The following is a 27,810-nucleotide window of genomic DNA, read 5'->3' as shown; positions in this document are numbered from 1 at the left end:
AATAGCTGTCCAGTTTTAAAATAATTAGCTCAACAGCAACCTTTACCCCTGCATGAAAACTTGTACTTTTCTCCTGCAATGATAAATTTTAATGTTTTCCCCAAGGAGCTTTTTAAAATATAAATAATTTTTTTCTCCTCTTTGGGCACATATAGGATAATTTGCATTTATATTATCAAATGAAAATACAATAAAAATCAACAAACTATTTCTGATCAAAAGCAGACCTGCAATGTGCATGAGTCAGATAAATCTATAGAAGAAAAAGAAGATTCTGGTCTTCTTGTAGAGTCCCTGTCAATGGAGAAAATTACAGTAAAAAAGAAGTTCTATCCCATTCAAGAGAACCTATTAAGTTGACCTGGTTTCACTAAAGATATTAAAGAGAACCCACCCCATAAACTACCCATCAATGCTTCCAATTTCACGTTACCTGAGCATTTGCCATCCATGAAATAGGAAGCTTTATTTTAGAAACAGCAGCATGAGGTCTTGCTGGAGCAAATCCTAATTTGTGAGGTGGAATGTTACAAACTTCCACCCTGGAGATTAAAGATGTGCCCAGTCCCAGCCTGCTCAGTCCAGTGAGGGAAAAGGGAAGAAAGGCCAGAAAGGGAAGGATCTACATCAACCAGGTTTCTTAGGAGGACAAATTAAGAAGCTGCATTCCCACTCAGAGTTAGCAGAGACACTGAATTCCCCCAGGGCATTTCAGAGATGGACTCAGGTGCTGGTGTTTCCTGATCCTGCACATGGGAGGGTTGACTCAGTCCATGGACAGCTGATGGAGAATTTGGGATGAGTAAACTGGGTTAAAGGGCAGTCACAGCACCAAATCCTCCTGCAGGACGGGTTTGGATCTGCTAGTCTCCTCTGAAAGAACAAAGTGATTCACCCACCTGGCATGCAGGTGTGAAAATTCAATATGTTGTTAAGCATCCAGGCTTTTAAAATTATTTTTACTGCCTTGGAATTTGTTTCTCAGATTCTGTTTAACGATTTTTCAGATTTCATGAGCCAGGAGGGAGAGAGAGAGGAAGTAAGGGAAAAGGAGGAAGGGAGGGAAGGGTAAGGTAGTGGTGAGAGGGGAGGGGAAAGGAAGATGAGTAGGAAAAGGGAGAGGGAAGAAAAGGGAGTGTAAAACAGAGGAAATCAGTATAAAGTACAAAATCACCAGCTTTGAGCAGCTTATTATTGATGTCCTGAAACATTATTGTTTTGTCAGAACCGGTGTTATGACAGAGCTGCTGTAACAGCAGCAGTGGTTTAGAGAAAACTGTGGCCAAGCTAAAACTGTTCTACTAATTCATTTTACAGCTACCCTCTAAATTACTCCTACTTTGCTGGTAGAGTAGTCACTGAGGTTTAATTAAGCACGCAGGATATAAGTGAAAACATTTAGTAGTACAAGAGGTGCATTAGATGCAGATAAAAAAGAACTGTGAACTCAAAGCTTATTGATTATTTTGAGCAAAAAGAGACCTGATGTTGCCAATCTCTTGCAAAAATGGATTTTGAATGTTGTTTGCTGCAATGTTTTAGTAAACCTGCAACCCCTTTCTGATTCTAAATAGTAATTTTAGTAGTAGTAGTAGTAGTAGTAGTAGTAGTAGTAGTAGTAGTAGTAGCAGTAGTAGTAGTAGTGGTAGTAGTAGTAGTAGTAGTAATAATAATAATAATAATAATAATAATAATAATTCTAAATACTTATTGCCTTATCGGCCAGTTGTACAGTCAGTGGCAAACCTGCCATATAGAAAGTTCTCTTCCTTAAAGCACTGAGATAATACGCATGCTGTGGAGAAATGCTACATATGTAAGCACCTTATTTAATGAATTGCTGTCCTCTTCTTTGATTAGAAAACCAGTTTTGAGTAAAAAAGCAGACAGGCATAAGCAGCTTCTGCACTCTGTAAGAGTCCAAAGCACAAGCAAGCTGGAAGAGCCTTAGGGAGTGGAAGTTTAAAATTCAATGATTTCAAGGGTAAATAAACACGTAATGGCCTTACCCAAGCATTGTTTGGAATGTCTGGCTCGTAACTGCTGTCAGAGGAGTCAGAATGAAATGCTTTGTTGTGATTCAAAGTGGGCTCAATATGCTGACAACATCTTATCAAAGTGAGGCAGTTCACAGGAAACAGCAAGATTCTCAGGAAACTGAATTTTCTGATACAGCAAGTCCTGTGAAGTTTCTTTAGTAAGTCCTGACAAGAAGGACGTGATGACAGTTTGCACTCCTCCTTTCTGCTGAACTCCTCTCTGTGTCCCTTGTTCCTGTGAGCATCAAGGTGTCATGCTGACTATGAGTCTGCAAAACATACTTCATGTCAGAAAGGGTTCTGTAATATTTATCTGTATTCTACCTGTGATTTTAAACAGAAGATGAGAGTAAAATAGAAGTTAAAAGTAATTTCATATCTGTAAGTTCTGTTTTCACCTAAGTTCCTCTTTTTCAAGGGTATTTAAGCACTTGGAGAGAAGAACAGATTTTGAATGCCTGAGATGAGAAGCCTCTTTGAAAACACATCCTTCTGGATCACAGTAGTGCTTCTGAACAAAGTGCATATTCAGAGCTGTGAAGCTGCCAGCAGACAGGTGCTGCTCTCTTCTGTGCTGTTCAGAAGATTCATCCTTCTGAAATTGCTTACCTGCCTCCACTAACTGCCCAGAGAGCTGAATTTCCATTCCTTGGGCTGCCTGCCAGACTGACTAGTTTTAGAAGCAGCCATTTCATAACAAAATCTATTTGTCGAAAAATTTACTTATTACTGTTGTTAGGAAAATTAATCCACAAACACCAGAGGTTTATGTCCAAAAATGAGACAGAGGAGTCCTTTTTGGGTTTATTCGAATAAAGGGAGAGGCCATGGGGCATTCCCCTGGGATCTCTTGAATTTTTGGAGGATGCAGCCTCCTTTTTATCCCAATTTCCTGGCCGCATTTCCCTTCTTTCTTTCTTTCTTTCCCCATTGGCTGAGGTACTTGAGAGCTACAGACTTCCTGATATGCCTGATACCAAAGGTTTCCCTCTGATGTATAACCCTCCCTTTTAATTTTTAATTCTTATGGAATTTAGGGGTTTTTCTTCCCATTGTTTCTTTCAATATCTAATTTCATTTATCAGCAAACCTAAAGTTTATTTGTAAAAGCAAATCTCTTTTTCCATTCATCAATGAGTGGAATCCTTCCCATTGTTTCTTTTATCTCTCAGTGCTAGTTTTATCTACCAGCAGACCCACAGCTTTTTCGTAAAGACAAATCCACTATTCCTCTCACTGTCATCTTATGATGAGTTGGAAACACCTCTTCAAACAGAGCCTCTCTTGATTCCAAGCCTTCTGCATCATTTGTGTTTCACTTTAGGCTGTTTGAATTGATGTGTGGAAGAGGACACTTACCTTTTTTTGCTTTTCTAAATTACTGTCACTAAACCCCTGGGGTTTTTATGAAATCTGACCTCTTCTGCAGAGCTGCTAGTATTCTAAAAGACTGAGATTGTGTATTCTAGTAATTGACAGTGGGAATACAGAGCATTAGAATCACTTTTTTTTTTTTGTTATTGCTCCATCTGTTTGGACTCAAGGACTGAGCAAGAAACAAATGAGAAGAAAATATGCACTAATACATAAGTCATAGCTTGAAAGTTTTATTGCCAATAAAAAACCACTTAGATGAATAACCAGTTTAGGGGTTCTCAATGACTCTGAGTTGGTAAAGGAGTGGAAAACTGCATTGCTCAGGACCTGTTTGGCTTCCATTAGGTAACTGTTAAGTCATCTTGTTCAAGTCCAACACAGCAGTGGGTTCAGGATATTTTTCTGATGTGTATTCCTAGTATACTGTAATGTTAATTTTTAAATTAACTTGAAACTTAATAGAGGCTTCACAGGACTGGCACATATTAATGGCATGTGGGGGTACCACGTAGCAATAGTCATACTTGAGTCTCAGCTGCTCAGTTATTGTTGCTGTTAAATCTGAATATCAGAGTTTTGTGTCTAGGGTTTCACAAGCAAAACCAACTTTTCTGGGGGTGTGTACAGACATTTACTGATGTGTATTACTTCCTGCTTATTCTTCCAGCAATAGTTAAGTTTAGAGCTCCCAGTTATGAAATTGAGAGGGGCACATCAAAGTAGGTAGTGGGTATTTGGTAACTGTATTTCATAGGCAAGAGGTTTGTCAATGTTAAGAGGAACTTATGTAGCATTAAGAAATACAACATTTTCTATTGATAGTAAATTAAATTACTTCCTTCTTTTCAGTTAGTGAAAGTAAATTAGATTCATTTATCAAGGAGGAGATGGAAGGATGGAACAAGGTAAGCAAGAATTGTTGCCTCTTACTGAAGTACATAGTTTTTCTGGAGACTTCCTCCTCTCACAACAGGTTTTGTAAGAAAAACATACTCCCTGAACATACAGATTTTATTAAAAAGACATTGAATCTTATTCGCACAGGTTACATGCCCAGTACACTATATATTGTTCTAAGCCAAGGCTTTGCTTTAAAGCAAATATATATTCACTTGTATACTCACACAGCAAGGCTGTGTCAGAATGGGCATTGCTTGCCAAAAAACAAAGGCTGAACGCTGAGTGAAATTCAATAGAATTTCTTGGTTGGAAGTGAGTGGAATAGGAACTTTCTGTAGTTGATAGCTTGACCTTGTGATCAAGGTGAAGCTGTGCCATTTTCTCACCATTCTGCTGGTGAGGAACAGCCAGGGGTCGGCCCCCAGGTCAGAAGTGGCTGCAGGCTCAGCTGCTGGGAAAGAGGAAAAACAACCCAAGGCCCCAGAGGTTTTCCTGTGAAATCATGGGGAGATCCAGGTGGGTTAGCTTCCTGTACAGTCAGAGACTTCTGGAAAAAATGGTTCTTTCTAATGGCATATTAGGTGAGAAAATGCAGGGTTACTCCTTGATTTCTGAAATGGGACATACTGAAATTGTTATCTAACAGCTTCACTAACTGCACCTTGTCATGGCCAACAGGACCAAATCCTAAAGTTCAGTAAACCAGCCTGCCAACCTCAGAGTCTCTGGACCTTGTTATTTCACATAAGTGAGAAGTCCTGAGGGAAAACTGTTGTCACCATTTTTTTCTGAGAGATGGTCATGCTTGGATGGTAGCCTGTACATCTATTTACAGACTGGAATAGAAAAGACTTCAGAAGATCCATGAGTGAATTACATGTCCTGAAAAAAACCCATGGCAATAAATCCACATACAGCAAAACATTTGCTCTAATTATATTTGAAAAATGACCAAACCCAATTCAGAGCAGATTTTATTTTACATCTTTGTTTAAAATATTGTTCAAGCTTCATTAGGATCTGTTTATTGTGAGTAGAAGTGTTGAGGTCTACCTCTTGAAATGTCTGTTCCTGAACATTATTTCTTTTCTTTTCAAGCCCTGTTGCTAGAAGTTATTTGAGGATTAGATTTCTTTTTCTCCTTGTGTCTAGAAACCTGAACAAATGAAAGGAAATATGCAAGTGAGGTTACTGTAGAAAGTTTGACATGATCTGTCTTTACACAATCACTTGCAGTCTTAACTCTCTCTAGGATGCCAAATTATTAGATGAGGAATGTATCTGGAAGCTGCAACCTTTTGCCCAGTTTTAACTAGCTCAAGTGTTCTTGAGAGATCTCTGTCTGTTTTCTTTGTTTTCACAGACAATTTTAAATCAACAGTATGGTATAATAGTGTGTAACAATTAGAAGGATCACTTTCCACGCATTTAGACAAGAGAGAAATCCAACCCTTATTCCAGATCAAGATCTATTGGTAGAAGAATATCACTGGGTCTTCTCTCATAAGAGATTTATCAGAAAAACAGCTTTACATTAGGCAGATGGAATGCAAGACTTTTCATACTGGTTCCTTTTTTTCTTTGGGAGATCCTGTGTGCACTCTAAAACACCTATATCTATGTACAGTGTTGCAACAAAATATATGTGTACATTATCTATCTATCTATCTATCTATCTATCTATCTATCTATCTATCTATCTATCTATCTATCTATCTATCTATCTATCTATCTACCTACCTACCTACCTACCTACCTACCTACCTACCTACCTATCAACATATCTATCGCAGGGAATTTGGGATTGCTATGATGGGAGTGTTTAGAAGACTGAAAATCAGGCCACTTTTAAGCTTTATTCAATTAATTTGTTAACAATGCCCTTGTTGCTGGTGGCCAGTTCTCACACCACGTTAATCAGCACTTGTTAAACGCTCAACCATTAATTAAACAATTGCATTCTAAATTAGCTGTGGCTTTTACAGCTGATGCCAAACAGGTAGTCCAGAGGGCTGTAGTCCCAAATTGGTGCTTGCCCTGAAATGAAGGTGAGTGCGGGTGAGAGAGCCTCAGGGAGAAAAGTCAGAGCTAAGCTCAATTTGATTTCCTCCTTCTCAGGTCCTCCCTCCTCATGACTGTATTTATCCTGTCCACAGGTGGAGGGTTTCTCTTCTGCTCACTGTTCCATTTATTTGGATTTTTTCTTCACACTCATCCTTCTTGTGTAAATTTCCCCACTTTTATTGCCTTTTGGCATGATCACACCAGTCACATCCTTATCCAAAACTGTGCCTGGCTTCCAGGATTACAGAAACCTTGCATCCTGTTGTTATTCCACTTTGGTACACCTATATCCAAGTCCAAGCCAAAATGACATTAATTTTATGCAGATTGGTACTTCTGTGATTTGTAGGTGAGCCTCTGCTCTGGCTGGAGTGCTGACACACCTGTGAATATCCACCCTTTCCTCACAGAGCTGGAGGAGTGCAGAGAGGGCAGCAGATTTTCTTCAGAATCCAGAGGTTCATTCCTGAGTAATTTAAGGAGAGGGAGCAGTTGGGAAATTATGTTTTTGCAGTCTGAAGGAAAAATAATTACTCTAGTGAAACCCTTAGGAGAGTTCTGTAACTGTTTAGCTGTCTTGAGGCAAAGTGGAAAATATTAGTTTATTAAGCTGTATTAAATTGCTATTGCCATTTTTATGCATACAATTAATCAAATTGGATGAATTAATTATCTACAAGTACATCTTAAAATTGATATTTCATCATAGCTTGTTAAAATTTGCTCAAGAATTTGTTCAAGAGTAACTCTGCTATATCTCCAAATTTTTTCTCCCATTTTTATGTCTGACCATCAGACTGAAAATTATTTTCATGGACTGGCAAAGTGTAAGCCAATACATGCCAAGTGATCTGCTCCTTTAGCAAACAATTTCTACTACATTATACATGACCAACAGTGTGTTTAATGAAGTGCTTATGACAATAAGTGCAGTGTCAGCTCATGTTTTATGTAATAGAGGATTAAATATTTGCATGAGTTGAGCATAAACTTTCTGGAGTCAAAGATTAATTTTTTTATTGCATTTATAGGGATATTTTTGTAAAAGGAAAAGCCAGCCTGTGCAACCAAAGTGTAACCCAAAATATGTGCACTACACTGAGCTCTGCAATAAGGGATGACCCTTTGCGTCCTCTGCTATTTCCTAAAGATGGCAGCATTTTGAATGGGAGAATCAAGTCAATGAGTTAATTAGTTTGCCATCTATTTCTGCCTTCTGCAACCAAAAATATTCATGACGACTGAAAGGCGAGATGGGAGTTGCACTGTAGAGATTGACAGGTTTTCTTTGTGTGTTTGTGGGCTATAAATATGCTTGTACTACTTCAACTTCTCACCAGGGAATAAAGTTTCATCATTTTGTTCAAGCAAATGAACATTGCACAAAGTGATGACTACATACTATGACATGGTGACTTATTTGTCTTTCCTTCAGCAGTATTTTTTGTCACTCTGGTATTTTAGGATCATGTTTACTTGAAGTTGTGTAGGAGGACACAGTATGGGTAATGTAGAATGTAATCTTATCCCCCAACGAGTTGCAGCTGGACCTATTACTAAAGATTAGGAGCAGGCTGGATGATAACAGGCAACACCTGTAACCGATAAGAACAAGAGGAGTCAGATGATAGCTACTGCAAGGACCAAGAAGAGTCAGGGCTTAGATGAGCTGTCTGCGAGAAATATTGAGGAGGCATGAAACTCTGAGGATATGGAATCCTTGCACCGTAATGATTGTAGAACTGTTGTAATACGTAAGACAACAAAGCTGAAACTGCCATAAGACATAGAAGGTTCTGCAGTGTCCTCTCCCCCCTCCAAATGATCTCCATGGTGCAATAAAAGGATGCCAGACTGTCATTTTGAATTGGCTCTTTGTCTGTTATGACTTAATAGTAATCAAGAGACTGGGCATTGTTGAGAAGCCTTTCCTGCACTGGATTTGGCAAATCCAATGAAAAATGGCCATTTGGGAGTCTGTGTGTCAGAGAGGACATGGCCAGTCTGGAAAAACCTGATTTTAAGTCCCAGCAATAACTGGGATAACATTTTCTGTGGTAGGTCTGTCATTGCCTGACTTTTTGATTAATGTTTCTCATAATTTCTCTGACACATGCTCCCTGTCACCACCAGCATACCTGACAGGACACTGCTCGGCAGCCCCTGAAAGTCCAGCCAGAGAAAAATCACGAGTAGTTCCCTACAAGGATGATGTGATATAAATCAAAAAATAGGAGGAGAAGATGAGGCAAAGTCAGGTTGTCTTTGAGAACACACACCTCCCTTGGCTGCATGTGGACTGAGCCTGCTCTTGTGATTTGTACAGGTGAAGTTTCAGCCTTGACTGGGTAAAAAGGGAGAGAGACATCAATGTGATTGCCAGCATTTCATTAATGAGCTGTGAGAAACATTCATAAACTGCTCTGTACTGTTTTGCAGAAACACACAACTCCATGATGGCATGCTTCTGGTGCCTGTGCCATCCACTGGCTGTAGTAAGATTCACGTGAAGAAGAATTATTTTCCATTTCTCACAGTCCTGATCAGGATCTTTTCCCTCAGCCCTCAGCCAGGGCATTCCTGCTCTAGGATACCTGGTTTTATGATTTGTTTTGCAAAAGTGCTCCTCTCTCTTTGCATTGACTGATCAGGTTTTGTGTGCATCAGGAAGAAGTCTTTGTCAGATGTGACTCAGAGCATGCAACTCCAGGTCATTTTAAAAAAGGCTTTGAACAATGCATCTGAAGAGCTTTTCTGCACATTATTAACAATATCCTTGTGCTGTCTCAGTCTCCAGGCAGCCCTGAGTCTGGTGATGAGGTACTGCATACACACATTGCAGGAATGCTGCCTGGAGAGGAGGTCTGACAGCTTGGACACGCTGAACACAGATAATGGGTTGGGTGGGGAGCAGAGACAGAGAATTCAACCAGTTCCATTTACATCAGGAATTAGTTGCTGCAAGACCAAGATTTCATCTCTTTCCCCTTTTCAGAATTTAATTTCTGCACTTGTTAGGACTACAAGGAGGAAAAAAAATAGTCTCTTTTCCAGTTCTTCAGTGGGACATTTAGAACCTTGCCATTGTCACAGCTTACTAAGAGCATGTATACTGCTTTCAGAATTAAGTGAAAGGCATTTAACTCCTCCATTTTGCAAGATATTCGTCCTCTTCTGGGCCTGTTTTAGAAACAGTTCTTAAGATCGTGGGGTTCTGGCTTGTGTGAACACTTGTTTTTCTCTGGGCTTAAACCTAAGATGTAAAACTGGCTGGAAATTCTGAACATAAAGCTCTTCTTTTCTGTATTTTTATTGTTTCTTATGAGACTTTTATGAAGGATGGGTAATTGAGAGGGATCCACCTTTTCTTTTGAAGCTCTCAGTCAATGGAAGCATCCCATACATATAAAAAACTCTTTACTTTTAATTGTTCTTTGGAGTTTTGCCAAGGATTTGCCTGTTGCCATGGAAACTTCTGAGCATGCAGAGATTAAGCAGTCCCTGTCCAGAAGCCATTTGTCAAATAGTAACCATATTTTTTTTTAACGAATGATAAATAATTCAAAGGTGACAAACACAGCCTGCAGCTAGTGATCCGTGTTGGGTTAATTAGGAACATAGGAGAAAGGAGTTTCTTCATCCTCCTGTGGTAATTCCCCAGTTTTCCTCCTTCTTTCTCCAGGTTATTCTGACTTCATGAATGGAATATGTAGATACCATAACTGACTCCCCTGCAGTGATATATTCTACTTTCAGCTTTCATACAGAAACAAGATAATTTCTGTTTTGCTCTGTCTAGTGTTCTCTGGCTACCAGGACATAAAATGTCAAAGAAACAGCCAAAGTTTCAGGTAGCTGTGCTCTGCTAATATGTCTCTGTTTCCAAAATGTTAGTATAGGTGAAAAATCCTGGATGCTTTCCTGAAATTTGGGCTTCATCAATCATAAGCTACATCTGGGATCTTGCCAGACTGGGCTAGAAGCCGCTGAGCACAGAGCAATTGAGAATGCAGCCGTGGTGTCTGAACACCTCTTTGATTCACAAGCCAAAAAGTCTCTTCCCCAAGGAGCTCCACAGCTTCTTGGACCGTCCAGGCAGCAGGAGGGATGGAGAGGCAGGTCACTTTGTCAGGAGTCAGTCCTTACTAGTTTATCCACAGATACTTAGGACATTGATGCCTCTGTTTGAAAACAAAACCCCTGTAGTGCAGTGCTGAAAGTCCCAGCTTTGATCTGGGCTACATGGAAAATTTTGATCTTTAAAAAGTGCTGACTTGACAGGTTGTCACTGACCCTCAGACACTGATTGTTTGCTGAATTGTTTGGAAAAAAACTGAGAAGACCTGCAGGTTGTCAACTTAGCATTAATAATGTATAATATGCTAATGCAAAAATATAATTATCTTTTTCTTCTTGACCAAAGGAATGGGTTAGCTCAGAGCTCATACAGCCATAGAGAAAAGATGCTCTTTCAAAGAGCAATAAACCAGATTTTTATGAGTCCTACAATCAAGAAAATAAAAAAATGGAGAACATTTAATTCCTCTTTTTAAAAGCTGTTAATAACTAGTAGTGGTAGTGTGAAAGTAAAGAGCACAGAAAACACTAAAGACAATTCTGAAGTACACATTGCATTTGTCTGCAGAGTGGAAGTAAATCCAAATGTGAAATGTATCACACATAAAGGCTCAACAGGGAGAATGTAAACCCCATCCTTAAGTTATTGAAGTTTAATCAGCTATATCCATAAAAGACAAACTGAAATAGCAGAGCAAGGGGGGAAAGTCTATTTTGTAATAAACTGAAACAGTATAATATAAAAAAAACAAAGTGCATGCTTGCAGTGTATAATTTACACTTATTTAAAATAAATGTTTCAGTTGAACCTGTTCAGAACACTCAGAATTCAGTGAATAAGTCCATTAAAACTAAAGTCATAAATTCAAGATTTGAAGGAGAATTAGAGTAAACCCATTTAGAAATGCTTAGTAGATTAAGGAATTCTTATAAAGGTAGCTCATTTGTGGGTGCAACAAAACCTTTTGGTATCATACTTCCTTTTCCTAATGCAATTACCCATTGTCAGTTGATTCTGTGCAATCATTGTTTTGGATTGTTAAATTCACTGCAGTTCTAAGTTGTGGCTGTGAGGTTTAAGATCTGGGCAAAAAAACACTTGAATACCTGGGGGCACGAATTCAGACAGCAGGGTATATAACCAAAGTTTGCATTTGAAAATGAGTATTTTACAATCTACTGAGCTAATACAGATGGGGTAGTTTTTAAAGAGAAAGCATAAAATCACATTTTTCCTCCATTCTAGCTCCTTTGAGTTCTGTGTTGTCAGTGAATGTCATTGTCTTCATTTGAATGAGGAAACTGACCTTTGGAAAATGAAGTCTGAAAGAAGTATAACAATATATGCCTCATCACTGTCCTAATAAAACCAGTAGATACCAGGATCTTCTCAGGTCTGGGTACCTGGAGGAATTAGATTCAGAAGTCAAAAGTCAGCAGCGATAGGACTTCAGATTAGAGACAATTGTGAGCCAGATCTTTCTAGAACTGACCCAAAAGTCCTGGATGAGGTGTGACTTCCAATTTGCTTAGTGAAAAAAAGGAAGAGTCTTTAGTCATGAAATCAGCATAAAACTGAGAGCAATTTCTATCTCAGTTTCCCACTCTGTCTTTGGAAGAGTCTCAAATTCAGGAGAGGGAGCTGCAGTAAACCTTTAGCAGCTCACAGTAGTTCAAGGGAGATGGATTTCTCTTCTTTAATGAAGCCTGACTGTATGTTTGTGGTTTCCTGACACAGTGTTCTGCTTTATTTATCTGACCAGCAGATTCCCAGAGTGGTGACTCCCTTTTTCTATTATGTCACTGCCATGTTTTGCAGTGTGGTGCTTTTGTCCTGGTTGGGCTGTGCTGTTACCTGAGAGAAGGAAAAAACATATTCCCTTTGTAAAGGGTTCTGCTTTGCCCTGCCTCCAGAAAGAGGCAGAGCCCACACTGAAAACATGCAGATTGTACATACACCTTCTGTCTCACGTGGAAAGGAAAGCTGAAGCATTTGGGAAGCCAAAAAGCCACTGCCTAGGGAAACTACAGAGCAGAGTTGAAGCAGACACAGTGGGCCCAGAGGCAGCAAGATCTTCCCCTTCTTAGCTGTATATAATCTGTCTGTCCAAACACCTGAAAGAACTTAATCATACACTTCCAGAGAAAATATTTTTAAAGTATGAAATTTGGCAGAACATACCCCATCTACCCTGTGCTCCAGCTGGGCCTCAGAGATCAGAGGGGCTAGTTGTGGCTGGATTCCATTTCTGATTAGAACCAAATCAGTGCTGTAAGTCTGGTCATGGTAAATATGGTGCTTCATGAACAATGTGATTTATTGATTGCTGTGGCAGAATATGGGTCAGAAATTGCCATGGTATCAGAAAGGTAAGTCAGTGATATCACCAGAGAATGGAGCTTATTCCATAGGCCTCCTTATGGGGGAGGAGATGGGCAGAGATAGGCACAGCCCTTCAACAGCCCGAGAACAGAAAGGTGGAGTCTCCTCTGACCTCCTGTCCCTCTTAAATCACATGTCTACTGTTTACTTTGAGAGTGGGAAAGAGGTAAAGTTCTAACTGATGTAATTTTATGACCAGGTGAAATCTGAGGGACTATATTCATACTTGCCATGCATATGCAGCTTTTATTTTGTTGGCATATAAGGGAGTGTTAAAAGCAATATGTATTTTTGAGTTAATGAAGCGAAGTTCAACTTTTGGTCACTGTTTGGACCCTTCCTTGTCTTAGCTCCCTTTGGCTGCATTGCTTTAAACAGAGCATGGCCACACCTCCATGCCACTCCATCCTTTGTTTCCTGCCTCTCTCAGGGCAGCACACCAGGCTCCCTCAGTGTCCCTGCTCCTGGGGCTGCAGACTTTTAGTTTCTGGTGAATTATTGCCCCCACAGACACTTCTCCTTGCAGCACTTTGTGTTTCAGTATTTCCTTCAGTATGCTCTCAACAACATTCCTGCTGTGAATTTCAGCAAAAAGGACCAGAGTCCTTAGATTTGGCACAAAACCCCTGCCTTACTTGCTGAAGAATTGTTTTTCAAGCTTTCCCCTGTTCATTTCTGAGCTCATAAGATTCACTTGCCTGTTGCCTTTAGAAACCACTGGGATCTCTTTGTATTATGTGTCCATGCCCTCACTGGAACTCAGTGTACCAGGTTGTCTTCAGAAGAATGTCATCAGAAGTATGTACAGTCATGCCGAACACAGCACTTATTCCTTTTTCTGTATGTTGAGTAAGCAAAGCACAGCCTGGGGACTGTAACTTACGTGGGTTGTAAGGGCATGAAAACCATTTTAACATCAGCTTTGCAGTTTGCTCCTTCCTTTGCAAACCAGTTGCACAGTGTTTAAGCCATCCCTCTATTCCCTGATTTTAGGCACCAAGATAAGATCATCTGCGCATGAAAATCTTGGGACCCAAACAGCTGCAGTGTTGGAGTCCATCACGTTGGAAAACAGGTACTTAGCCAAATTCCCCCCAGCCCCAGCTTCTGCATAAAGACTCTTCAGGTGCTTGATTCAAATGTGCTCTGTAAAAACCTTCATCCTTTATCTTTCCATCCCTCCATCAGTGTGACTTCTGCTGCGTTGCCCTCCTTTGTGCAACACCATTTTGCTGTAGTTCTGGGCCCTCCATAGGAACCATCTAGAACTCCTATGAATTTTTGCTCTTTTTGGTCATGTTTTCAAAGGTGAAAATCCCCTTTTGTTATCTTTGCATGTTCTGTGCATCCTTCTGTCTAATTCTGCTATTCTATTATTTCTTTAGGATGTTTTGGTAAAATGGATATGAAATATGTGAAATCTAGTAATTCTGAATTAAAAGTTTTTGGTTTTGTTCTTGTTCTGTTCTTTTTTTTTTTTCTCCTTTTTTTTTTTTTTTTTCCCCTCGAAGGAAAGCTCTGAATAACTGAAGTAAAAAGCTGGTTCTAGAAGAGGAGGAACTGCGGAATTTTGGAAGCTTTCAAAATTAATGATGGATTATATGCCCTAGAACATTTCCTTTTCCAGACAGTGTTTTTTGTGACAAGCATGAAAAAATTGTGAGATAAAGCACTGCTAGGCTTGTAAAACACTTTTGGATGCAGATATGTGTCTTTTTGTTACAGTGTTATACAAGTTAATTTAAAAGTGAAGTTGAAACTGGTCATGCTGTACCTGATGACACTTTTGCTTCACATTTTGTTGAGGTTTGATGAAATTCCTGTTAATCTATAATAAGCACAGTTCTATTGTTATGTCTGAGTAAAGTTGCATACAAATAGATTGATTAAAGGCATAATGAAAAAAACAATCACACTACAAAAATTCATCTAGAATTCACAGGCTGGGAATTTTTGTGCTTCATCCAAATCTCTAATTTAAGTTTTTTAATGACCTATACCAATACTTGCAGCAGCACATGGTAGGTCAAGATGTGCTGAGCAGCAGCTGTGAGAATAAAAAGATCTTTGCTCTTATCAGGGACATAGGGAGTGGGAGAGGAAAGTGCTGAGGAAAAAGACAGCAATTTGCTAAAACTTGATTGCTGAGGTTCCCCCCCACCCCCAATTATTCTTCTGAATGGGACAATCAATGCGGACACAGGTGCTCAGGTATGTTAAACTAAAAACAACCTAGAGCAAATAATTCTTGCAGATCTTTTTTAACAAAGAAAATAAGATCAAGTTCTCAATGAAATATCATTCAAATGTTTTTCCTCCCAAAATGTTTTGAAAATACCTATCAGCTTTGATTGGGAAATTTAGAATTATTAAGCATCTTTAGATGCTTTTTATCTTTAGAATTATTAAGCATTCTTTCCTAACTTAATAATTGTCATCTAATAATTTCTACCTAAATTCTCCTACCAGGCAATTCTAAGCAGTGCCACCCTGTCCCCTCACAGTAGTTACCTCCGTGTTTGTTGTCTGAAAATGCCATTTTTGCCACGGAGCAATTCTCTGTGTTTTAACATGCATGTGCACCAGTAGAACCCACCATACTTGCACTTTTATTATCCATTCTGCAAGACTCGCAGCTGCTGCCTGTTCCAATGAGCAGCAGCAAGAGAGGGACAGGACTACTCTGAAATGGAAATGTTCCTAATTACTCCAAAATAGCTCGGCCAGGTAAGTCAGAGCTGGCAAAGTGTCCTGTCAAGAGAATTAACTTTCCCTAATGGCTGAACAGGCAGTGAGTAGATCTGCTCACTGTTCACTTCTCTTAACCTCCTGGTCACAAACTCTGTATTATTCCAATTTTTAAAACTTACTTTTAGCACAGAACTTCCCTTTTGTGATTGTAAGCTCTTATGAGTTAGCCAGCCAGCACATTGGTACAGAGTTGACCAAGCTGGTTGGTAGCAGAAGTTATAGCACATTGATTTTTAATGCCTTTGTGCTCCTTACTCAACTCTTGTTTTGGTGAGTTGCTTTTTCTTCCTCTTAAAGTGCTGGTGCTTAATAGTCTCTGGACTATTAATATCTCTGGAGTTTGTCCTAAGGGCATGCGGGACTATTTCAGATCATCTCTTCAGTGACCCTCTGCTTCCTCCTAGCTACCCAGTGCACTGTGAAGTCTATTAATTACCCCAACCATGAATGTCCTCACAGACTTATGAATCTCTTATGAAGATTCATAAGAGGTTTAGCAGCAAAGACACTTCCTAAGTAAAGATCTAGGAGATACTTATTAAAAGAAGAGATTTTAATTTGTTAGGTGAGAGTTAATTAACCAAACACAGAAACTGATTACTTGGGTTCAAAAAACTCATTTCCCTGAAGGAAGTGAAACTATTTCAGCACAGAGGAAAAGACAGATAATTTCATGAACATGACAGAATGGCCAAGGTAAAGAAGGATTCAGTCTGTTTCAGCCTTAGGTCTTCAGAAGGCCAGGTTGTACAAACCAGAATGTGCCATAAGAAACAGACTTTTACTCATTAAAATGAGTAAGAGGAGATTCTCTAGCAAAGTGTTAGGAAAAGTGATAAGTCAGTCTGCCAGTGGGGGAGCAATACCACTTCTGATTGAATTTAGGCATAAGTAGTTTAAAAGTGCTTTTTTGTTCATTCTTCATCTAAGTCTCTGTGGCTGCCTCTATACGGAAATCAATGAATGACTTTACTTGCATTTTACTGTGATGTGGCCTGAGCTAAGAATGATTTCACAGTAAACTGAATAGCACAAGATTCTTCACACAGCAGCACAGTGAACTTAATCAGCCAGGATGGTGGGACCCTGCCTGCCTCCCTCCACATTGCACAGAGCATCCCAGGGTACCAAGATATGTCCCAAGAGGAGTGATTCAGCAACTACAGCAGTGGCCTGAATGCTGTGAGGGTAAACTTCTTCTAATGACTGAGGGTAGCCAGGAAAGTTTGTTGGTACTTAGAAAATCACGTGGTAGCACTAGCTTCTGTGAAGATTTTTCCACAGTGACATCAAAATCTAATATAACAAGAACCAGAGAAGGGGAGTCTTATGTTGCCTCTTGTGGCTTTAGCTCTTTTTTCTTACAGGAGCTCAGATGCTGCATAGTGCAGTCCTGCCTTGAGGAGACAGAGAGTTGGTGTTGTACAAAGGAAAGGCTGGTACAATTAACACAGTTCTCTGGTAAGGTCAGGGAGCTGATGTGCTTCCAGGGCCTGGGTTTCCTTTGGAGCTTAATATTTTTTTTCTGTGTTGAAATATTTAGAGAGATTAGATAAAAGATGCTTAGGCTTATAACTTTTCTAGCAATAAATAGAGTTTATAGTCTGTGATCTACAGTCAATTGATGGCTGCTGTTACAGCTGGACATAAAAATTACATCCACAGTAGTTCAACAGGTGTCTGCCTTGCAAACATTCTGGGTAGAGGGGAAAGCCTCAAGCATTGACATATGTGCTCTCACACAGTTGGGAGGACAAATTTAATGGCAGATGCCATGCTAGTGGAGAGAAATCTGATGGAAAATCCAAGTGTAAACAGAACTTTGAAACCTAATTATGATTCAGCAAATATTCATACTGGTTACAGTAGCATACAAGTCTTTAAATTTAATCAGCAGACCTTAATTCAAAGCCTATTTCTTCTATAACTTGGAAGGCATGAACAGCAGAGCAAGGACAGTCCCTTTCTTGATTACAGAACTCCAGTCAAAATGACATCAAGATGTTTGTGAGAGATGAGTACAATTTACTTTGGAGCACAAATGAACGAAGTATTACGAAGTGGTAACAATGTGGTAAAGTAGTGATGAAGTATTTAAAGAAATTGCATTTTTTTCCATGTTTGATGGATGCTTACACGGCAGTCTTGGAGGACAGCCGTACCACAAAGAGCTGAATGATCAAGGAGGCTTGTGGTGTATGAGACAGTGAGCCTGACTTACTGACACATGTTCCATGCTCACTTCTCTCCCTGCCTACAGAAACAGAGAACATCTCACCTCTGGATTGTCACTAAATCATTAATTTGACTGTGCATATTAGCCTCAAAATAGTCAGCTTTCAATTTCTCTGCACAAGGAGACTTGAAATGGAATCCTTACTGTTCTTTCTTTACCATAGACACACTGTGTGTGTCAGGTCAGTAATCTGCAGCACAGATCTTCTAAACAGGTTAAAACTTTCTCATTTTTTGTTCAAGTTGTATAAGATTTTGGGTTTGCTTTCTGCAGAAAGAAAATTATTCATGTCATGTTGACATCATGACTATAATGAAAATATGTTACTATAATGAAAATACTGTTACAGTTGGATTATAGGTGCTTCCCCTGCAGGTATTTTTTAGGTTCACTACAGCTGGTTTGATTTTCTGAAGATGTCCACTAAAAGAGTTCTCAACTCCCTTATTACTGGTGTCTGTTTGGAGTCCAAAGTTTACCTTAACCAGTGAATGTTGCTCTCTTAAGTCAAAATGAAGGCTTAGATTTAGATCCCCTTTCTCAGTGATACACTACCTCCATCCAGCTTCATATTCCTCCTGGATCACTGACTCTTTAAAACACAGACAAGAATATAAGCATCACAGACTAATGCAACAGAACAAAATTCTACTACAATAACAGAATCTCTTTAAATCACTGTTTTATTCAGTGAAAGGAATCTGTGACTGGTACCATTAGATGGTACCATCTGATGATACCTAAAGGAGAACACTTCAAAGGAGTCTTCAGTGCATTAATACTGTTTCAGTGCTAGTATGCAGTGGAAAAAAAAAAAGGAAAAATATTTCATCCTTTTAGGAAAAAACCCAAACAAACTTCCCCCAAAAACTCAACAAAATATTTTCCCATCCTGATACCTTTACTGTTAACAAAAGATGTACACTTCCAGGTGAAAGAAAATTGTTTCACCCTCGGTTATGATCATTGTTTCTCCTAGATCTGATTTATTTGCATTACAGATAAAAAATGTTTTAAATTCAAATGCTTGTGATTCATGATTTAAAAAACAGACTTTGATTTTCAGACTTTTATTTTCAGGTTCTTGAATACCTGAGAAATACAACTTTGTAGTCTTTTAACACTGTGGAACAATGAATTTTAGCATAAAGACTGACTTATTTTACATTCAAACAGCCAGCATACTAATGAGAGAAGAATTTATCCTGCAGCTGTCCTGGTTTTGTACATAGAATAAGTGTTAGAGGTGTTGCTTATGAACCTACTTATTGTTTTTAATGGTAATGTTTTCATTTTGAAAGGGACCTATACATTTCAAATATATTTGAACACTATGCTGCAGATTTATACTGCTATTAAACAATCCTGTGAATAGAGTACAATCATAATGTTAGACTTCATCAAAACAGTTCTCTTTCACCAAAGAAAGGCTGGCAGTATTCAAGCATCTGGTCCTCAGCCTTAAAGCAGCGACTGTTTTGTTTTTGTTTTGTTTTGTTTTGTTTTGTTTCTTTGATTTTTGTTATTTTTTGGATGCAAGAAAGCAAAAGAATATCTCAATCTACTCTAGCAGTAACAAAGGAAGACAAGTAATGTGATTCAATCATGTGGCTCAGGGCGATTGTTGGGCAAAGAGAAAGGCTCTGGGGTGAAGGACAGATTCCCTGTGACTTCCATGGACTCTTACTGGGCCTGTACAAAGAAAGACTCACTATCCTTCCTCCTGGTCATTCCTGGTATTTTAATTTTGAAATGCCTACAGAAACTTGTAGTTAGCCACTGATTTCCTTCAGCTGCAAAAACTGAAAGATTGTGTTTCATTTCTTGTTCTGAGTCTTTAGTTGGGAGATTTCTTTGATGTTTATCATTAAATCTTTTAGCCCCCCCCTACGTAAACTTATCTCACAGGCTTTCTAATGTATTTCTCAGTCTGGCTTCTATGCATACAACAAGGGTATTAAATCAGCAAAATCTGAAAAGCACAACTAATTTCCCAATGTAATTATTTATACCATGCCTGGTCTTTGTGGAAGTATCTGCAATGCAGTTGCAGCAGAAAAGGTGGAGAGAGGCAACATGATGTCCAGGAAGGGGTGGCAAAGAGAGCAGGATGTGTCTGCCTTCTGGAGAAAAACCACCTTTGTTAAGTAGTTTTATTTATTTCTCAAAAATGATTGCCTGAGGTGAAAGTGGGGCCATCCCTCCTACAGTGACTTTTGTAGGGAATTGTATGCAGTTCCAGCAATCTTGAGGTCACTGATCTGCTCTGTAACTACCACAGAAGCACACACACAAGAAATAATCAAAAAAGGGAGTGGAGAAGCATGATTCTAGACACAGTTAATTTATTACTCTTCCATCATCTGCTCTTTATTTAATTGCTACCTGAGGAGGCTGGACATGGAGTTTATAGGGTCAACAGGTTACCTGGTCAGCTTGGATGGGTTTAAGAAAGGTAAAAGGGGTAACTTACACCCAGAATTCACTAGCACATATTAATTCCCACTTTCACTTATAAGGCCCTTTATTACCTGTTTTCAATTAAATGTCAACACAAAAAAAATAAAAACTCCAAGTGAGAATTTTAAACAGGAGTGAGGTAGAGGAGTTAGTGTTATGCTGATCATCTTCCTGGCAGAGAGGCATAAAACAGTGGAGGGAGAGTACATAGACAGGACACCTGGCTGGTGGAGGACTACACAGTAGGTAGGAGGTCTGTTCCCTGCTTGACTTGGGAAAACATTCCTACTGATTCCATCTTCCTTCCATACACCTTTCATGACCCCATGCTGAGCAAGGTCAGAGAAATCCTCAGGCATAAAAATGAACTCTATTTAAAAAAAGAAAAAAGCATTAAAATAAATTTAAAATTAAAAAAAAAATTAAAAAACCCACCTTGTTCTAGCAGATCAGCAGTACAAGTGTTGGTGCAGGGAAGAGAAAAGGAAGAGATGTGGAAAAATTATTTTCAGAAACAGTTTGAATCTATGTAGCCTTCAGTTGAGTGCTCTCAATCTAATGTAGTTTATTGCACATCATGTTCAAGCCTGAGAAGATATTTCCATGCTCTGATTTTGGATTTGTGAGTAGGACTTAGCCTGGGGCATTAGTGAGTGGTCATGCTGAGGACTCAGGTTTAACACCAGCAGCAGGAGAGCTTTAGGCAGAAAAGCCTCAGGCCACTTACTCATGCAGTTTAAGAATGCACCTTCAGCAAATGTTTTTTTGGTTTTGCCAGCAGCTGAGCAAGAGCTCAGGCATTTTACTAAGGAAATCTTGTTTCTGAAAGCTGTTACTGTATACTACAGAACCTGCACTTACACTCTAATAAGACAGAGTAATAATGTTTGTCTGAAATCTCTCATAGAATCAAAAAACCCTTGAGGCTGAATGGCACCACTGGAGCTCTCCTAACCTGGTCAAAGAAGGACCAGCTCCAAAGATAATTACACTGGTCCCTTTTCAGTTACTTGATATTTACCTCTTACCATTACGGCATCTTCTTACAAGTCTACTTCTACTTGAAAGAATCACAGAATTTTCTGAGTTGGAAAGGACCCACAAAGGTCATTGAGTCCAACTCTTGAGCAAACAGCCCATAGAAATGAAATTGAACTTCAGCTTTCAGTCCCCATAATGTCACACACTTTTTTTCAAGGACTATACACAGCAGGACAAGCGTCCATTGTGGAAGTGTCTAGTGAGCTGAGTGACAAACATATTACAAAAATAACGAGAGGGATCCCCCTGATAGCTGAGTTCTCCTGTAGAGATGAAAGACTTATAAAAAAAGGCTGAGAGAGAGTTTGGAGGGGTCCTCTTTGAATTATATCTTCAGCAGTCCTGCTTTCCTTTCTGCTGTAGTACTGCAGGCTGAAGCCCTGCAGGGCACAGCAATTTACCAGCCTGTTATTAAAGCTGACTTGAGGGTAAAATTTGCTGGGAGTCCTCGGAAACACTTATGAAAAATGGCCTTTTGGTCTGTTTTTTTGGTATTTTTCTTAACTTTTTTTTTTTGTATTTTTCTTCTTATAAAACATTCCTTGTTTTATAAGAGGTTTCAATGAGATTTTATTTGGGAAGGGCTTCTTCTCAGCCTCAGGCTTATCCTAGGTGGAGACTGCAGGCAACACTCCCCTGCCTCTTCCCTGAAACAAACCAGCATGATGCCTGTCCCCACCTTCACACTCTGTTGACTTGAATGATTTTGGAAGGGGGAGGACTGGAACCTAGATCTTTCCTGTCCTGCTGGGACATTGTGTTTGATAAAAGAATAAAACTCAAATCTGGTCAGTCTAAATGAGCTTTGAATTTCTTTATTATTTGGGATATTAGAAGCAAAGGTGTAGTGATTTTGTTTTTGCAGACTTACTGGCATTTTTATTCTAGAAATAGTTGCTATTGCTTTTTAAATGAAAAACTTTTAAGATCACATATTTATTCTCATTAATACCTTGTTACTTTTCAGTTCCATGGGAAAATGTTGAATTTCCCTTAACCTCAGTTTGTGAGTATAGCATAAATTTTGCATATAGTGTTTAGACTCTTTTTTCCTTCAATCCTTGCCAACATCTGTATTTCCTGTTAACATTTGTATTTCAGAGGATTTCAACAGATTCTAATTTTCAAAACCTTTTTTTCATTGACTGTGCTTTGTCTGTACATTTTACACTTATCACCTCTCTCACAATGCAGGGAATTTTCAGAGTTGTCTTGGTCTGTATATTAACACATCCCTTCAAAAGACTATCTAGTGACAAATCAATTCTTGTGTCAAGCAGTTCTCTGTTGGCTTCTATAGGGACTGTGTAAGTATATAGGATTGATTTGTAGGATAGAATTTATTCTCTTGAATCCCGTTACAAAGATATCAGTAAGTTTCTATTGACAATCTGACATTACAGTGTATCAAAAAGCCCTCAAGGGAAATCATGTAGAAAATGTTAAATAAGAAGTATTTTACTCACAGTCTGTCTCCAACAGGGATGTCTTAATTACCTTATTTTCTGCAGAACAGCAGGTCTTGGCACTGGTGCTATGAGAACTGTAGCGCACCTTGGTGAATTTGTGTCAGGATCACAGGGATTGAGGAAGCTGGTCCCTGACACAATCTTTAATGCCAAGCAGCTATTCTATGGGCTTGTTGCTGGTTCTGCAGGACAGCTCATGAATAACAAAGCTTTTGTGGAAGTTTCTGAGTTTAGAACTATTTCTAGTCTTTTCAGTTTCCTTAAATGCCTTTGCTGCCTTAGGGCAATAAGATACCACTTACATTTCAGTGTCTGGCAGAAACGATCATGACACATGGGAAGAGAAAGGATATGGACTGGTGCAAAAATAATATTTCAATTGTGGTGGGTGTGCCTACTGCTGTGTGCAGTACAATACCATGTGGAATGACAAAATGCTGCTCACTGGTGAAAACCTGCAGTGGGTTGACCATGGCTGGATCAGAGATGCCCACCAGAGCCACTCTATCAAGTTCCCTCTTCAGCTGGTCTGGAGAAAGAAAATATCAGAAGAGGCTTGTGGGTCAAGATTAGGGCAAGGCGAAATCACTCACCAATTATCTCATGGGCAAAACAGAACTCAGCTTGGGGAATTTGCTTATTTATTGCCAATCAAATCAGAGCACGATAATAAGAATTAGAAGAAATGTTAAAAGGTTCTCCCACCACTTCCTGCCTTCTTCCCAGGCTTAATTTTATACCCAATTTCTCTACCTTCATCAGCAGTCCCTCAGCAGTCACAGGGGGATGGGGAAAGGGGGTTCATTATATGTTGTTTCTGCAATTGAGGCTGTGTAGTTTTTTCTTTTTTCTTAGGTGCTTCTTTCCCCTTACAGGCTGGTCATCACACCAACACACCCACCCAGAATAAATCAACTGTGCCTCTGAGTGTACTGGACTTGTACTTCTACTTTCATGTAAGTCTGTTTGAGTCTGCCAATGTTTGATTTGTTTTTAAACAGAACATGGAAAGTTACTCTTGTAATAGGTAGCAGCCCTTCATGAAAGACACAGCTTTGACATCTATTACTTATTACGATAATGATAAGTTAGTCTGAGATCTGTCAGGGGTGTGACAACAATTCCACTAGTCCAATGACTGTAGGAGCAGAAGGTCCTGGTCTTTCTCTGGGAAACGTGTCCCACTGCTGAAAGCCAGCAACAGAAGAATTGTACACTAAATTCAAAATCCTAATTCAACACTGAGTTCTTGATTCTAGTTGAGCAGAGCTGAATATGAATTCAAGAATGTCATTGCCATGGCTTGTTTACTGCCTTTCTTAAGAGGAATAAAATTATATCCTGTGTTTCATAGGGCTTACAGAAGTAATGTGCAAATATGTCTCTGAGATACAGAACCAGGACTGAAGTTAAATTGGTATTTTCTCAGGGCTTGCACACAGAGGGTTTGGGTCTATTCCAGGTAATCTGATTACCTCAGAAGGTTAAAACAGGAGTTTTCAGGGCAGAGCTATGGACACTTGATTTAAGACTTCTAAGCATAAAATACTTATGGCAGTTTCTCAAGAGAAAACTGTTGCCGAAACCAAACTTTGGACACGCTCTGATTGGCAGTTTGACACTTGATTTAATGCTGGTGAAATGGCTTCCCTGATCCCAGTAGAATCTTCACTGTGCCTCAAGCATATCCTTACATTGTAACTCATATTTACATGTTATTAGGGCTAATTAATGTACTAGAAATCATAGAATTATCAGCTTGGTAACAAAAGTAAGAAGGAAAGAACTTGCCTTGATAAGTACTTCTGCTTAGGAAGCAAAGTTAGTGTAGAATTAGCTAATTCTGGCAATTATTTACTCAAGCACAAATTCAACATCTAGATATATGTTATAGATATATGCATTTTAAACCACTATGCACAAAATGCTACCTGTCCCTGAGGCTCTTGTCTCAAAGGCACACCCCCACAGCAAAATGAGTAAAATATCATTGTTTCACGTTGCAGGCCTGTGGTTTACCCCGAAACTTTTAAATTATTGCTGTTTTGAAGAGCGGACTTGCCATTAGTTCCAGTGTTCTGCAAAAGCTTTTCGGTATGTTTCAGTACACTGCCAAATCAAAATCCACTAATCTCGACCTCTCACCACGCGAGACACATATCCTTCCCCCTGGTAAAATATCATCCTCACTCTTCCCCCACCCTCAAGCTGGTTATTTGGAGTTAAAATGGAGGGAAAAGGGACTGAAGGTGAGGCTTCCTCCGGTGCTGGGTGGTTGCCATTGGAAGCTCCCATTGCCAGTCCCGGGGCACCACTCCTGTTTCCCCACCCTGCTTTGGCACAGGCAATTGAGGCGAGCTATGTCCCCCGGGTCCCTCTGGGTGGGTGGCGGGACTCAGCGAGCCGGGAGGATGCCATCTCCAGGGGCCGGGCCATTCCTTCCTCCTCTCCTTGGGACAGCAATGACCACAGCCTCTCCCTCTCGACAGCGTGCGACACCAGCGAGGGCGAGCAGCTCGCGTTCCTGAGCTGTCCCCAGCCTGCCACCGCCACCAGCATGGCCACGGGGGCAGAGTGGAGCTGCCCCATCTGCCGCGAAGCCTCGGACAACATCGCCTACGTGCGCTCCTGCCGGCACCAATTCTGCCGGCACTGCATCGTGCGATGGGCGAGGAAAAACCCGTCGTGCCCGCTATGCCGGCAGACGGTGCACGCCATCATCTGCCCGGCGCCGCACGACCAGGGCTTCACGGAGATGGTTGTGTCGGAGCCCTCGGTGTCCAGGAGCGCCGGCCCGGAGGAGTCGAACGTCGCGGAGCCGCAGCCCCGGTCTCTCGTGGCGGGGCTCCCTCCCGAGACCTGGGCATTTTTGTTTAGCAACTACACCGAGATCCTGTGGCCGCTGGAGATGTGGCTGAACGAGGTGGTGTGCGGGATCTCCTCGTGGGTCGTGGCCTACGCGAAGGGCAGGATCGTGGCCAGCCTGTGCCAGTGCGGGCTGCACGAGGAGGGCCTGGTGCGGGAGCTGCAGCCCTTGCTGCGGGAGCAGACGATCGCCTTCGTCAGGCAGCTCATCCTCGCGGCCGCCGAGCTGTGCGGCGAGGTGGCGCGGCTCCGCATGGACACTGGCCCCCAGCAGCCGGTCCCCCAGCAGCCGGTCCCCCAGCAGCCGGTCCCCCAGCAGGCCGACCCCGACGCTGTCGCCTTGCCGGGCACCAGCGAGGCGCAGGAGGAGCGCCGTGAGGGGCCGGGGCAGGCCGGGGCCGCGACCTCGGGCGCCGGGCCGAGCGGTGGCAGCGGGCCCGGGAGCTCTCGGCAGGCCGGGCGGCGCAGAAGCGGCGGCGCGCAGGAGAGCGGGGACCGCCAGAAGTCTTACCGCCGGCAGAACTAGAGTGCTGTGGCAACCCCGGGAGAAACGGGGTCGGGACAGCAGCGGGGATCTTTCTTTAGTTCAGAGTAAAGTAATTTTGTAAAGAAGCCAAACCAAAGCAAAACAAAATCACCAACCCCAAGAACAATTTTAAAACCGCGTGAAAAGCCTTAGTCTCTCACTAAAAGCCCTTTATGTGGCATTGCCCGCGCTGTCACCCACATGCCTTCTCCTTCTGCCGGTGCTGTGCACACTTTCCCCCCAGTGTGTGGTCTGCAACTCCCACACCCTGCCGTAGTTTGAAGCCCCAATTCCTCTCTTAGAGTGTATTTGTCACAGTTTCTTCAAGAGATTGCATTATTACGGCCTCAAGATTTACTTCCAGTGTGTCTCAGTTTATTAGCAAATTGATGGAATTCCAGACAAACAGAATTCTCCATTGTACTGCTATTCCAGTTTAACTTAGTTATGTTTGATGATATTTTATATGATCATGATCAAGACATTGAAATTTGTATTAAAATTTAGGTTTGTTTCCTTTTAAATATTTTACAGGAATTCTTTGTGTAGACATCCTGTGAGTGTGAAGACTCAATTCTTTCTATCAAGAGATTGACATATTGCTAATATTCCGGCAAGAGGTCTTTACTGTTTTTCTTACCTAAAGTAGAAGTCTCTGTGACACATGCTTGAAATTGAGATTTATTCAATAAAACAGCAATAATTCTGAAAAAAACAAAAAAAAAGTTGTGAGCCTTGATCATGATCAAGACATTGAAATTTGTATTAACATTTAAGTTTGTTTCCTTTTAAAGATTTTACAGGAATTCTTTGTGTAGACATCCTGTGAGTGTGAAGACTCAATTCTTTCTATCAAGAGATTGACATATTGCTAATATTCCGGCAAGAGGTCTTTACTGTTTTTCTTACCTAAAGTAGAAGTCTCTGTGACACATGCTTGAAATTGAGATTTATTCAATAAAACAGCAATAATTCTGAAAAAAAACAAAAAAAAAGTTGTGAGCCTTGATCATGATCAAGACATTGAAATTTGTATTAACATTTAAGTTTGTTTCCTTTTAAAGATTTTACAGGAATTCTTTGTGTAGACATCCTGTGAGTGTGAAGACTCAATTCTTTCTATCAAGAGATTGACATATTGCTAATATTCCAGCAAGAGGTCTTTACTGTTTTTCTTACCTAAAGTAGAAGTCTCTGTGACACATGCTTGAAATTGAGATTTATTCAATAAAACAGCAATAATTCTGAAAAAAAAAGTTGTGAGCCTTGATTTGCCTGAAAGTGAAAAGATCAAAGCAAATCTGTTCCTCTCTGTCTTTTTTCCCCGAAGCACTGCACTTCTGTGCTGCTCCCAGCTTTCAGCAGCTGTAACTTGTATGTGCAAGCCTCAGTCTGCTCAAATCAGAGACAAAATTTCCAATTCCTCAGCACTGGAGGACTGCACCCACAGTTAATGAAATCATTCTCTTGAACAAAACTAAGAAGTCACAGAAGTTTTCACAGGTCCCCAGCATTAAATTAAAAAATCCCCATACAGAATTTCAGTAGTAATTTTTGTTTCATTTCTGGTCTTCATCTTTTCCTACAAGTTCATATGCTTGTATACTATCTTTTTTGTTTTA

The 27,810-nt window shown here is 40.3% G+C and overlaps 1 protein-coding gene across 11 annotated transcripts in view; it reads left to right on the top strand.

Moving 5' to 3' along the window:
* LOC131571203 (uncharacterized) overlaps positions 1–27,444 on the top strand; it is a 48,912-nt gene extending 21,468 nt beyond the window's left edge. For 4 of the 11 annotated variants that reach the window (XM_058823820.1, XM_058823822.1, XM_058823824.1 and 1 more), the window contains 4 exons: positions 13,834–13,915; positions 23,673–23,753; positions 24,804–24,891; positions 25,287–27,444. In XM_058823820.1, coding sequence (XP_058679803.1) covers positions 25,355–26,188 — 834 coding nt within the window. In that variant the 5' untranslated portion in view covers positions 13,834–13,915; positions 23,673–23,753; positions 24,804–24,891; positions 25,287–25,354 and the 3' untranslated portion in view covers positions 26,189–27,444. Of the gene's footprint in view, positions 1–13,833; positions 13,916–16,958; positions 17,053–23,652; positions 23,754–24,803; positions 24,892–25,286 lie in introns of all 11 variants that reach the window. The other 7 variants (XM_058823821.1, XM_058823823.1, XM_058823825.1 and 4 more) reach the window with 3 other exon arrangements.
* The last annotated feature ends 366 nt before the right edge of the window (positions 27,445–27,810 follow it).

This window comes from Ammospiza caudacuta, chromosome Z (genome assembly GCF_027887145.1).
Source record: "Ammospiza caudacuta isolate bAmmCau1 chromosome Z, bAmmCau1.pri, whole genome shotgun sequence".
In the NCBI taxonomy this organism is placed as follows: Eukaryota; Metazoa; Chordata; class Aves; order Passeriformes; family Passerellidae; genus Ammospiza; species Ammospiza caudacuta.
The sequence above is the reverse complement of the archived record's forward strand: the minus strand, read 5'-3'. Positions and strand labels throughout refer to the sequence as shown.